The sequence below is a fragment of the Watersipora subatra genome, chromosome 9 (genome assembly GCF_963576615.1).
Source record: "Watersipora subatra chromosome 9, tzWatSuba1.1, whole genome shotgun sequence".
Lineage (NCBI taxonomy): Eukaryota > Metazoa > Bryozoa > Gymnolaemata > Cheilostomatida > Watersiporidae > Watersipora > Watersipora subatra.
This window is the reverse complement of record NC_088716.1, coordinates 29,852,908-29,866,470: the sequence shown is the minus strand read 5'-3', so window position 1 is coordinate 29,866,470 and position 13,563 is coordinate 29,852,908. Positions and strand designations below refer to the sequence as shown.

Here is a 13,563-nt window from a genome sequence, read left to right as displayed (position 1 = left end):
ATGAAAAAGTAAGTTTACTTGTAAAAAAGTAAGTTTTAATTTGAAGCAGTACTTAGAAGTAATAATGGAATGATCACTAAAGATTGGTTTGTTGTATGTTCCAACCCATCACCGAATGAATTTTAGTAGTAAACCTTTTTAGTAGCAGGTCATTATTATTAGGCTGCCAAATTGCTCACAGCTTGCCTCGTGGAAGCTCATCTTTATACGCTGATTCAGTTGAGAGGATTAGAGCTACACAGAACTAACGTTGGGACAGGTATTTGTGATAACTCAAGGCATGACAGCTTATGTTTCTTGTAAGAACATCACCATGCCAATCGAAGTGCCTGTCGTAATAGTGGAAATGCTCCTCATGTCACCAAGGCCTAATGACAATGTACTTGGTCTCTTTACAGTTTACAGGAAGACCAGATGTCAGTATAAATTGGACAATATTGCTGTCAACATGGCCACACAGGCCAATGCTCTAAGACTTTTTCATGATGTCGTTTATAGCGATCTACTTGTATAGCGATCTACATAGATGTATACACAGCTCGGGTGCCACATTCGGTCAACCTCTTTGACATCGTATCTTGCAACTCGCTTGTTTCGTAGTCTGAAGTGAACAATGAAACGTTAGAGCACTATTATTAGAAATATATATACTTGTTTCATGTTGTGAACACCCAAAGGTTAACAGTTTGATATATTCACCCTCATATCTCTCAAAGTTATAGTATTTGTACTGTTCCATTCTGTGCATGGCCGTCGATAATCTGAGCAAGTGCTTGCTAGTGTCTGCTAACGTCTGGTATTGATAGATGTCCTTGAGGATTACATGTAATAGCATTGCAAAATAAAGGGAATTCCTGTTATGTGGCATTCAAAAGTCTTCTACATTACGTAGGTCGCAACCCCAATTCTGATTCGACGGCTACCCTGAGTCCGCTGAGTCATTTGGCCTATTATTCCCTGATCTGGGGTCTGTGCTTGGTCAGGCTTGCCTTGAGATACCTCATTATCCCCTCAGTTCCTAGTAATGTACTAGCCAAGAGCATTTTCTGTTTGGCTTAGGAGCACTGTACCAGACCATTGCTACTTACGTATGTACCAAGTACATCTATGTTGTTATAGAAAACGATGTATGCACCACCGCTGGGTCAGAGTTTATTGAATGAGGTGAGACACTAACAAGATATGTTACTTGAGGAAATCAGATATTGTTGGACCATGACATGTTTTGACTAAATATTGAATAGCTAGTTTGTGGCACTCTTCCAATGTTTATAAGGGAGTAAAGATGAAAGTTATCAACTAGTCTCAGGTTTCCTGTCAGTTTGCTGACATAGACATATATTTTAATTATCGCTGTTCCGTGCTAAATGTATGTGAACTCTTTGAATGTCTGAGCCCAAATATGATTTGTCGTTCACTCTCTGTGCTATAACTCCTTCAATCACTCTCTACTATTATTGTGAGTCCTATTAGAAGTTGTCTATTCTCAGTGCTTTATGTTTCATCAAAGGTTTAACCACAGCATAAAACAAAGCATTGGCTCATGCCCATTAGCAGGTGTTCATGATCATTTTGCCATTTCATACTGAGTGACTCACTTCTTGTAAATTAGTCAACTGCGTGTGACTATCATGGTTGCCTTCATTTTAAAAGCAGACTCAACCACCATCATTCCTTGGTCAGCCAGAGCAAAACTGAATTCCGTCTCAAGCATGAATCAAAAGCGCGGATAGTAATCCCTTATCGAGTCTTTTGTGGTGGTCTAGCGATATGGTAATCTGCATCTAGACTTAATCTCTGGAGGTCCGTCCAACCAGAGCTGTTAGGAGAATGGCGCGGTTTGTCAGCAGCTTGCGGTTTTCTGCAGCTTGTCGAGTCGCCTTCTATGGCTGTCTGCAAAAATGGAGGTCTAATACCAACTAACAAGGATCGCTAAGTATGTGTACCTACTGTATCCAAGATGACTGGCACTTGCTGAAAACAATCTTTTCATGTGACACCAACCAATCACACTCTCTCCTAATCAGTCTGTGTATGATTTACAATGCAATTGTTCAGGGTTCGCCGTGCATGTAAGGACTTCGATTTACTATTGCGTACCCGCCACATTTGAAGAAAATTAAGGTAGTTATTTGCTTCTATTGGGTACATGATAATGGAGTTAAATGGGGTTCGCTGACATAGATCATTAAAGTTTGTAGCCCAAAAAGTTTAAAAATATTGTAACGTTTTCAAGCCACAATATCAGAACGCTTCTTACACTAAGTGCATTCAGTGTACCCTAAAAATGTTTTATTGGATTCACTCACTGCTAATACATGTCAATTGCGTGATTATCCCGTTGGTCACATCTTACTGAAAGCAGTATGCAGAGGACAGCAACTTTGCGTTTATCACTGCGTACAATGAATACTTATTGACCTTCTCATTTTACGATAGATATTATTTTAATATGATAGATATTATTTTAATATCTCGTCACGCGTACAGAATTCAAGAGTGGCCTGTAAGGTAACAATGGCATATGACTATTACCAACAACCTCGCAGTTTTGACACCCTACTAGTTGGTTTGTCTTTAATCCAGTCATTTGCCGTACAGACTCGAGCATGGCTAGTGTATATAGAATATTGAATGTAAAGCCCAGGAACTTTATAAGACTCAAGTGCTCACCTACACATACGGAGAACATTACCTCTGCGTTACCTCGCAACTAAATTGTGAGGTAATGCAGTAAAATATGAGTACAGATTGATTCATACCTTTCACTATTGCAGTCACTTTACGTAATCAATTATATAAAAGTTAACATGACTTTTTTACGACTGCTTAGTCTGTCCTTAGGTTGGTCAGCTCGGTGCACAATCGCAAGTAAAGTACTCAGCAGATGTCACTCACTGGCTGCCAACCTTCAGTGCAGTTTCTGCACTCCGGCATCTTTCTATAGATTTGTTATCCAATCGTCTCATTGGGTACATCAGCTTATTCAGAGCTCTATTCCGGCTAGTCAGTGCGTTTGTTCATCTGAACGCCTTTAAAAACAAAAGGCTCTATACGGGTATGAGTACTTTCACTTGACACCAAAAGCAAGGGCTAGTTGAGTTGAGTAACCATATTAACCAACATGTATCTTTAACAGCTTGGTTTATTCCATTATGTTTCTGTCAAGTTCGGCAAGGATGGCAGTAGGCATGTACTTTGCATGGGTAAAGGGGAAGTTGGGAAGTACTGTCATGTGTTCTGTAGAAAATTTGATCAAGCATTAGTGAATTGTATTTTATAGATTTTGTGGACTGAAGTTCCTGATTCCATTTTATTTACTGATTATATTGTTTTATTGGATGGCCGTTCGGTTTGCATATGATAAAACATTATCTGAGTGTAATTGCTTTTACTTTTGTTTCTAGCTAGTGCAACTATTGTTGATTTATACGCAAAAACATGTCAAGGTGGTTAGTTCACCTAGTTACCAACATATGCTAGTTACCAACATATGCTGCCTCTTGTTGGACTGACCTTAACTTTTGCTGGAGTCGAAAGTGTGGCTAATGTGTTGTTGGCTAAAGTGTGACTTTGTATACCGCTTACTGATCATCTTAGATCGTTCATCGGCTTACTCTGAACTTTCACCTGTAGTCAACAATGTATTCTGCGCAATACTTAAAAAGCTAGCCTTAGTTTCTAGTAGTCTTAGGTCAAGCAACATGTTGGTAAACATAAACATGTGGTACATATAATGAGACTATTAGCTGATCCACTCCTTGTTTCTTTCTTACACTTCAAGTCTCATCAGTCTTGACCTTAGATCTGTGTTGTTATTATTTCAAGCAGGGATAGTTCTCTTGTTTTTAGCACTGGCATAGTATTCTGTTGAGATTGATCGATCAGGTCAATATTTCTAGTTATCTGTTGTTCTTGTTGACTTAGTTTTAATCACATCCTACCAGCCTCCGTTTTAATCACATCCTACCAGCCTCCGGTTGTTACATCTCAGGTCATTTCTCAGGTCACACTTTTTGATGACCGTTTCTGATCAGGTTTTTGTTTTTCCCTATGTCCTCAGTGCCACTTGACTACTACACTTGCTTTTCATTGGTTAATATTTCACAACAGTTCAAGCGCGTCTTTCACGCGATTGGCTATTATGAGGCCATGCTTAGGTCACCCGTACCATCAGCGATAATATATCCATCCACGTGTTGTTGATAACAAAGAATCATTAACTGAATATATATAAAGTTGAGCTGTGATAGCTACAGTAGTCAACGATCAGTGCTGTTGCCAGGAAAAGCTATTTATTACTCACTCAGGGATAGAGTGTGCCATACCGTCCCCACATATTGGATATATATTTTGGATATCTTATAATCTTAACTTATTTCGGATTATTCTCGTTTAGCTCTGCATATATCTGGTAAGAACTCTACCTTTGCTCACTAAGTGCTACAGCCAGTTGCTGGTTAAAAATTGTAATATTAGCTGTTGATTTTAAATTAAATTTAAAACTTGTAGCTTTCATTTCCAAGTTTAGTTAAATTACAATTCAGCCTACTGTCACATTTTAAAAGAGCCTCAGTTTATGTATCAGCTGTTGTCATAGCTCAAACACAAAGGCAGCCGCTAGTAGCCTTAGCGTTGCCAGCCACGTCTAACATCCTTTGTTCTTAGCATCCTATCCTATAATGATAAACCGCTTGTCTATTGAGAGGGCCCAGTGTGCTGGTACTTATAATATAGGATATCAAGCCAATTACTCCCCTATTGACTAGTTGTTCATTGTTTGGTTTTTGATGAACAGCTGCCCGCTAGTCAATATTCATCTGCCAGTGTTTGGGCTTTGCGGTTAGCGAATATGAGCGTGATTATGGCGTGCCTTGGAGACTACGTGTCTTAGTGAGTCTTGCCGTTGTACTAACAAGGCAGTCAGAGCATTGTGCCTGGCACTCCTAGCATCCTAGCATCTCTAGCCACCTTAATCCGTATTTAGGGACTACTCCAACTAAGCATGGAATTGCCTAATCGCCTCGCCTAGTCAACTTACATAATGGTTTCTAGCCAACCGATGAACAGAACTTTATCCTATTTGATTATATTATAAGTTCTCTACATAATTAACTATGAATCAATTGTCTATGACTCACTAGGGAAGGCTCTACTCTCAAATGACAAACAGAAACAAACTGCTTGTGCGATGGTTTTCTGTTGAGCAATACGCATTACGTCTCTACACTGATTCATCGATGTGAAATCAGTTCCTCTTTGAGCTGGCCTTTATGCTCGTCTAAATGTTTACTGCCTCTAACAATCATGAATATGTTGCCGAGCCATTTGAATCACTGGGTGGCAACCCGTGTCATTGTATTAAGCTTTTACTCTTTGACAAAAACTTTAGAATGTTGTCATGTGACAATTAAGATTGCGTCTGTCCGATGGAGTTGAGGTAAGCCTTGTCAGACGATTGGTCTAAGCATTAATCTAGAAATGTCGGTTGACTGAATTCCGCAAAGCATAGTTCTACATCATCACCCATCAACGTTGAGGAGTGTTTTGCATTTAGATTAGCTCGGAAAGCTGTGTACGGGTGCTGTGGTTTTCAGTCAAGCGTTTAATATTGGTGTTTCAGTAATACACCCATTCTCCGTAGGAGATACTAAATTGCCAATTCTTCCGCTATATTTTCTAGACACGCCGAGTTGAATTAGCATGGTTTCCTTTATTTGTAGAGCTAAACAACGTCTCGTTGAAACACTGGCATCTCGAACAAAGAGACGTCGTCTTGATTCTGAGTCATCAAACAACGTAGTGGAGACAAAAAGAAGCCAGAGCTACCCTACTGGCCACGAAGTTATTATTGACCCGTACAACCTTATTTACACCAATACTGTGAATTCTTTCGAGAATTCTCCCCAAAACGCTACACTGGGTGCCGCAGCATCTTCCGAAACCATAGCCGAGAACCTGTCAGGGTCGTGTCAGTCAAATTCGGCCAACACTAATTCGGTGTCAAGGAGAACAACTCATCGAAACCGAGCTCAGATGAGGATGGGCCAGAAAGCATCTGGAGGTTTGCAGATGCTGTCTAATACTCCGAGAGAATTCCACAACAGACCAGCAATAACACACTTACAGACACCGACTACAAACAAGCATGCACAGAAACTAGCCCAACCTGACTATCAGAAACCGCTTAGACTAGATATTATACTAGAGCAACCACCTGTAGGCCCAGAAGTAGCCGAGAAGCACACATGGAATCCAGAAGACAGATCATTGAACATTTACGTTAAGTCAGACGATCCCTTCACTTTACATAGACATCCTGTTGCACAAAGCACAGACTGTATACGCGGTAGACAAGCCTATGAACGTGGACTCCACGTCTGGGAGTTGACATGGAGCAAACAGCAACGAGGCACGCATGCGGTAGTCGGCGTTGGAGAGAAACAGTGCACACTACATTGTGCCGGCTATATGAGTCTAGTCGGTAACAGCAAACAGTCATGGGGTTGGGATATCGGGCGCTTGAAGGCCTACCACGACAACAAGGTACAGAGTGGAAGTAACGCTCAGCCATACCCTGTTAGTAGAGATCAAAATGAGAATTTCAGTGTGCCTGATAAATTTCTTATGGTTCTTGACATGGATGAAGGTACATTATCATACGTAGTTGATGGAAAATATCTAGGCGTGGCCTTTGGTGGATTAAAAGGAAAAAAGCTGTATCCAATGGTTAGCGCTGTATGGGGACATTGCGAAGTTGGACTACGCTATATTGGTGGACTAGAACGTAAGTATTATATGTAAGGCAGTTTTAGCTCTGAAGGAAATCCTATGATGGACTAACAATCATAGCATGGCCTAAGCAAGCATTTCCTAAATTGTATTATCCATTTTTAGCATTCCCTTTATTGCTAAACTATCCCATTGTCATGTTGAAACTATGATCTCGCTTCCGTTCACGTTTGATTAATTCAAACAAGATGATTGATGCCCTCTGTGAGTCACTTAGTCGGCAATGGCTTGGGCTTCTTTGTTCTCTCCTTGTCACGTTTGTTCTATTGATTTTTACGTTTGTCTGCTATGATAATGCTTCTGCTCACAGCTTCACTTCTTTGTTACAGCCGAACCCCTTCCACTTATGGACATTTGTCGGAGAAACATACGGCGGCAAATGGGAAAGCAAAATTTACCACACGTTACCGAGCTTCCAATTCCAACATCATTGAAGGGTTATCTTCTCTACAAATGACCAAAAAACTCTCAGGCTGATCACACATCATATATCTTAGTAATGAAATCATGAGCAACTCTCGCCTATGCATTGCCATTCCAGACACTACTTTTCGAGCCATTTCTCATTAACGAAGGAACCTCACACACTGCTAAGCAGTAATTTCTAGCAAGGATTGCCATTTTATGTTCATTCATAGGAATATCAGCTGAGTGCTTTTTTGTATCTGGGTGGTTTTCTTTGTTATCAATCATTCAGCGAGCAAACAAAGAAGCAACTGTTGGCTCAATTGTCAAGGGCTCAAAGCTCTTCAAGCGCTGCTTGTTTTCTTTGTCTCAGCGCCACTTTAATCCTTGTCTGAATCCTACAAAAATGGTGATTTTTATGACATCATGTTTCTATTGCTCTTTCTCGGCTCCCATAGGCACCTTTGTTTGCTCAACTGCCTCTCGGCCAGTTGGACCTCTGCTTCCACAAATAGATTGGTCACATTTTAATATCAGTTCCTGTTCTGTACAGTTAACCAATGAAATCCACCCAGTCTCTTGTTTTAGCCTGCCGTAGGACGAGCAATAATCATCGGTAGCTGGTCTCTGTTTTATTGTCCAGGTCTACTTTTTTCGTGTAGGCAGTTGATGGGTTGATCAACTAGATATTTTTTTCAGTGTTGTGATTAAGTTATTAACAAATATTTCTTAAATATTGTTTGAAACTGGCAGCAAATGACTCATGGTTTTGTAGTACGAGTATCACATTTTATTTATTTTACCAAAATGGTGCTTCCTGTTGAAAACAAAGCCATCGCTATATTATAGTTTATCCGTTTTACCAAAACTGCTGTTCGCAGTCTCACTACAGCATGCCAATTTTTTATCTAATCAGTTTTACCAACTTTCTCAATACACTAGTACCTTCTACTTCATACAACCTGCGTTTTGGTGCATCACTTGATTAGTTCCATTTCATTCCCAGTGTCCTGTTACAAGAGATCTTGTCATGCTGTTACGCTATTATACCTATAATCTGATGTTATTCAAGACAGTGTGGCATTCACGGATATTCATTTGATAAGTTTCATTTCATCATTTCCTGAGCAAGTGTTTTTCACTGCTAGCTTTAAAAACGTCATTGGGTAATGGCATTGCAGCATGTTAGCCAATGAATAATCACTGTACTTGATGTGTTGCGTATGCCAAGCCAACCGCCCTATGATAACTGTGGTGTACACTCGAAACTGTTGCTTCATTGCGTTGCCATAACAACTCATGTCAAAGGAGTGAAACTAAAAGACGTCAATGTATGTTTGGGTGTGGATCCGTGTCACGCTGTAACACAGTTGGAAGATAGTGAACCATTTGTATATGTTGTACTTTCTCGATTAGTACAAAACATTGGTTACACGTATGACTGTCAACATAAACACAAGTGTAAAATCAGGAAATGTAGATCTTGTGTAAGCCAGATAACTGAGTCATGTGGTTTAGGTTTTCAGATGTCTTTCAATTTGGCTACAACCTATATAGTGAATGGAGCAACACCGTGCAGCTTACCATTACAAACGTAGTTACAATCGTATCTCGACATACGAGTGCTCCAACATGAGAGAGCCGAGATATAAACAAAATTGGGAGCAATTTTTTGCCTTGAAGAACCATTGAGATACGAGCCGGTCGTCGATGGCTGCTAAATAACCAAGAATAGGTGAGGTCATTTTCAAGGACAGCATTGCTCTGTTTTTTTCGTCAAAACAGTTAAAATGGTCGGCTAAAAGTTAGAGTGAAAGAGAAGCAAAAAGCACCAAGCCAGAAACAGATAATCAAAACGAGATGACCAAAATTAACTTCAAGTGAAAGATTGAAACTTAGCTTCAAGTGTTTGTTCAGTAAACTAAATTAATTTAAGTTAAATTCAGCGTTTATGTTACGTTGTGTAGTGTCACAAGTCTAGTGTACCAAACGCATTGTTGCCATGTCTCTCTTACCACCACTACATTTGTGTCGAAGGTAAGAATTTCACTCAGTACCGTACATAATCATGTTACATTTTATTGCACATCATAACCATTAAATAGTTACCTATTTGCTACTTTGTGAGCATAGGTCCTGAATTGCAACAATTAAAAACACATTTTTTTCCCTTGTAATATCCTGTTTTTAGGTAATTTTTCATAGTATGGAGAACAAATTAATTTGCATTTTGGTTGTTTTATGTAGGAAATATTGTGTTGAGATGTGAGAACATTGACATACCAGCTCAGTCCCCGAAAGCATTTAAGCTCATATGTCGAGGTATGGCTGTGTTTAAAAATTTTAAACTTCTATTTGTTAAATTGTTTTCAAAAAGCATGATCTGCTATTTGGCACTATTATGCACATGGTGGTTCTACTATTAGCTTAAAATTCATTTAGAATACACGACAATGGAGTAGTTGTCATACGGCACTTAATTACATACGGTACATTGCAGTGTAGTTGGTAGTCTTCAAATATTTACCATATTTTTTGGAGTTGTCTACTTCCACAAAACTTTCGTAATGAAAATTATTATGAATGCTGGATAGCAAAGCGAGCAGGCACGATCAAGTCGATGATTTATAAAACGATTTTATCTACCTGCGAAGCTGCATCCAACGTTAAGCAAGTCCGAAAAGAACATTTTTATGTCGCTTCTCTTAGTGCTAGACATTATACCTATATGACTGTGGTAATTGACGAAATAATAATTAAATCACCTTTTGGTTCATTTATTTGCTACGTATGGAAAACGTGCATATGTAAGTTAGTCGTCAATGTTCATAACTTGGCAATAAATATGCTGTTTAGTATTTTTATCGTTGTCAGAGCAATCCCAATTCAATACTTCAACTAGACGTACCGCACGTTCACCGACAATTCTTTTTAATTATCGATGTGTTCTGTAATATTTGTTGGTGTCCGTTCGAATACAAAATTTATGCTTGGTCAAATACAGCAAATTCGGAAAGCTCTTTTGTAGCATACCGTTTCTATTTGTTGTTTGTTTGTTTGTTTGTTTGTTCATCCTTCTTAACACTTTTTACAATTGTCGCGAATGCATGTCTTCATATCCGTAAACTGGTTGGTTAAAATTTTGTGAGACAATAATTTTTAGTTTGGTATCTGTGCATCTTGCAAATCCTTTGAGCATTTCTATGAGTCTGGAAGTGGCAAAAATGTTTTTTTAAATGTTTGCCTCTTTTGAGGTTATTCCTTAGGTCACCATGAAAACATTTGATGAAAATTTACATAATTTAGTTGTATAATACTGCGAAAAGTTTACAATATCAACCAAATTTTGTTCATGTAACGAAATACAAAAATGAATAAATTCAAAGCTAAATTGAAGTAACCTTGCCATATCTGTAGTGATAAAAATGGGAAAGCTATTAGGTATATGAAATCACATATGTGAAGTTTTGATCTCATTTTGTGCTCATATTATCTGTGCATAAATGTAACATACCGCAACTGTAACATACCGTAAAACCCCTATTTGAGTGCCATGGCGTTCTATTTTTCAATCCTTCCCCTATATTGTCATTTTATTAAAGGTGATATTTAAATAGAGGGTGGCGTTGTATTTTATAGGGTGGCGTTGTAGCTCATCAGAATTTTAAAAAGTTAAATGTAATCTTTTATAGGCGAAGCGAACGTCGCCTATATTCTGCGCTCTCCTTCAAGCTGAACGAACTTAACCCATTTGGATGCAACAAATCTGCCACAACTTACTCCAATTTGTTGTAGATCTTTAAATAAAAATGAAAATGTTTATCTAGCTAATAGAATCAGGACCTTTTTATTTTACTAAATTTAGATGATAGCTTTTGTAGCTCACAATTCCTACATTTTATTAAAAAAATGATCTAAACTACGTATAATCTCAGCGTATATAACACCATACAATTTATTAGCCCAAACTAAATAACCTCTCTAATAGTTTCTCTATTAGCAGGGTTATTATAGGATTATATTAACAACCTTTGCTACAGTAATTTCTTTACGCTTAAACTGATGAATAAATCAAGTTTTGTTTGGTTTTGTTTCGGTTATCGTTTCGGTTTCTTACATTGTTGTATCATGCTTGATCAAGTTTGTCGTTCAATGCATACAAGATTTAATGAGCGAGCTTCAGTGGCTGTGAGGGGCAACCAGCCAGCTTCCTTACCTTTCAGTACAATATTGCAAGTGAAGCATAAATTTTGTAAAAGTAGCAATAGATCACTTATGAAACACTGAAATTTTGACTCTTAGACAGAATTGCATCACTCTCATCTCATTGCTTGATTGTATTATTCCAAGTGCATTTTTTAAAAGTTTGGCAAAAACAAAGCACACGTACATCTATTGTGTCCACAGCGAAAAATTGAAAAAAATTGTTGCAAATCTTTTTTAACAAAAAACCTCATTTGGCAACATATCACTAGCATGGGTATTGCAAAAAAATATTTAATCAAGTTAAAACAGCAAGAAAAGAACAATGAGTTGTATGTTTAGTCTTTGTAGCTTTATAAAACTAGTATTTAGTCTTGATATATTATTGATATAGGCTATTAATAGTTTAATGTTACTAGAAAAATATAGATGTTTGTCTTATAGATTTTTGTTCTTTCCCCAATATCGGTACCTTAACCCTTTCAAGATGCACACTGACAATATTGGGTTTAACATCTGTTCCTTCAGAATGAAACCCGATGCAGTTTGATGATCATGGAATTACACAATTACCTTTTTAAAGTCCTTATAATTAGTTGTAGATTTGTATTATGGCAATGATTTTTCAGCTTGGCCAAGTATGGTACACTCTGTACTACTAACCTATTCTTTGTGCTTGGCCCGCATGTGCAAAAAATGTTCATTTATAAAAATCCGTCATTTTTTTATGAAAACTCATCCAAATGGTCAACAAATACTTTTACTGCTAAAAAACTTGTTTTGATGCTTTTGTCAATTAGTCCAGCCATGCAGAAGAATATTCTACATTAAAAAGCAGAGAGGATAAAACAATAGGATAAAATCGGAAGCATACCTGAAATGAGTAAAAGTAAAAATAATATTGAGATTGTACTGATATCGGAAGACATAAAGCTAACACTGCTAAATAAATGTTTTCGAATGCTTTTATTTTGGTTTGTACATGCGTTATAGACATTGTTCACATCACTTGTTTGACATATTTTTTAACATTTGATTGATTATTATTATTTATATAAATGTGTCACATACTATTTGATAACCTCAAGACCGTTATCTGATTCGCACTTGGGATGAATAGTGGCTCATAACTCATCTTCTATTTCACAGATACATTCAGTTTTTGTTGCAAACTGTAGCAACACATGAATCAGTGTAATAATCTTTTATACAAAATTGTTAAATATAATTGTAGAATTCAAAAAAGCATTCAAATTTACCACATTGAAAGAAAATGCAGCTCGGACTATAAGACATTGGTAGATTAACTGCAAGCAAAACATATAAGCCTATAGAGAATTTTCTCAGTTTTCCAAAGCTTATTTATTTAGGACTCTATGACAATGACGGAGGTAAGTTATGGCAGCTTTCTTGCAACAATATCCGGGGTTCAAAATTTGTGCTACTAAATTGCTCCATATTTACTTCACATTATAGCAGGGTCACGACAGGGTCACGCAAGAGGCATTATGAATATAGAGTAAATCAATAATCTACGTGTCTCTACATTGCAATTTGCATTAAATAGTATTAAAATGCCATTCGTCACGTTGTATTGATGAAAATTCGAACTATGTATTCATGTCATGAATGCAAGGTGAATGTGTCTGACGTCCTTCATCATGCTTCTTAAACACACAACCCTCAAAATGATTTGGTGAACCGGAGAAAAAAAGGCAACTGTCTGGGAATACGGAACGGTGACTAAGAATTAGTTTCTATTCTGTAAATTTTCACATATCGGCGGTGGTGCTGGTCCCGATTAACCGCAAATAGTGAGGGATTATTCTATGCAATGCTTTTGCTTAATTTTTCCTCCATTTTTTTACGTAGAAACCAGAAAAGGCTAGTTAACTCAAGTTTATCTAAATTATAGGCTTAAAGCTGAGAGTGTAAGTCAGTCTGAGCTCGCTACTAAACCTCAACTAAATGCCGCTGCATTAATACCACTACCTACAGATGAGGATGGCTGGATAGATTGTGACGATGATGAGCCAATAGTTGTTGCCAAGCCCGGTAACTTACTCAACTTTATAGTGCCTTTTGCATTTATTTATAATTTGAGAACAAAAAAGATAAGTTTACGCTATGAATGTATTTATCTATTTTATTTCATAGATTTGA

General features: G+C 37.7%; 2 protein-coding genes across 4 annotated transcripts in view; both read left to right on the top strand.

Moving 5' to 3' along the window:
* Positions 1-5,886: 5,886 nt before the first annotated feature.
* LOC137405362 (SPRY domain-containing SOCS box protein 1-like) lies at positions 5,887-8,158 on the top strand. The gene is made up of 2 exons (XM_068091595.1): positions 5,887-6,787; positions 7,122-8,158. The coding sequence occupies exons 1-2, from the start codon at positions 6,037-6,039 to the stop codon at positions 7,247-7,249; spliced, it is 879 nt and encodes a 292-aa protein (XP_067947696.1). The 5' UTR covers positions 5,887-6,036; the 3' UTR covers positions 7,250-8,158.
* Positions 8,159-9,472: 1,314 nt separating this feature from the next.
* LOC137405361 (protein SON-like) overlaps positions 9,473-13,563 on the top strand; it is a 32,581-nt gene continuing 28,490 nt past the window's right edge. The window contains exons 1-2 of one of the 3 annotated variants that reach the window (XM_068091592.1): positions 9,473-9,519; positions 13,316-13,455. In XM_068091592.1, the coding sequence (XP_067947693.1) occupies positions 9,512-9,519; positions 13,316-13,455 (148 nt within the window). In that variant the 5' untranslated portion in view covers positions 9,473-9,511. Of the gene's footprint in view, positions 9,520-9,876; positions 10,005-13,315; positions 13,456-13,563 lie in introns of those variants that run through there. The other 2 variants (XM_068091591.1, XM_068091593.1) reach the window with 2 other exon arrangements.

Coding starts and splice junctions, on each gene's coding strand:
- LOC137405362 (XM_068091595.1), top strand. CDS start 6,037: ATGAGGATGGGCCAGAAAGCATCTGGAGGTTTGCAGATGCTGTCTAAT. Junction 6,788..7,121: donor CTATATTGGTGGACTAGAAC/GTAAGTATTATA, acceptor TCTTTGTTACAG/CCGAACCCCTTCCACTTATG.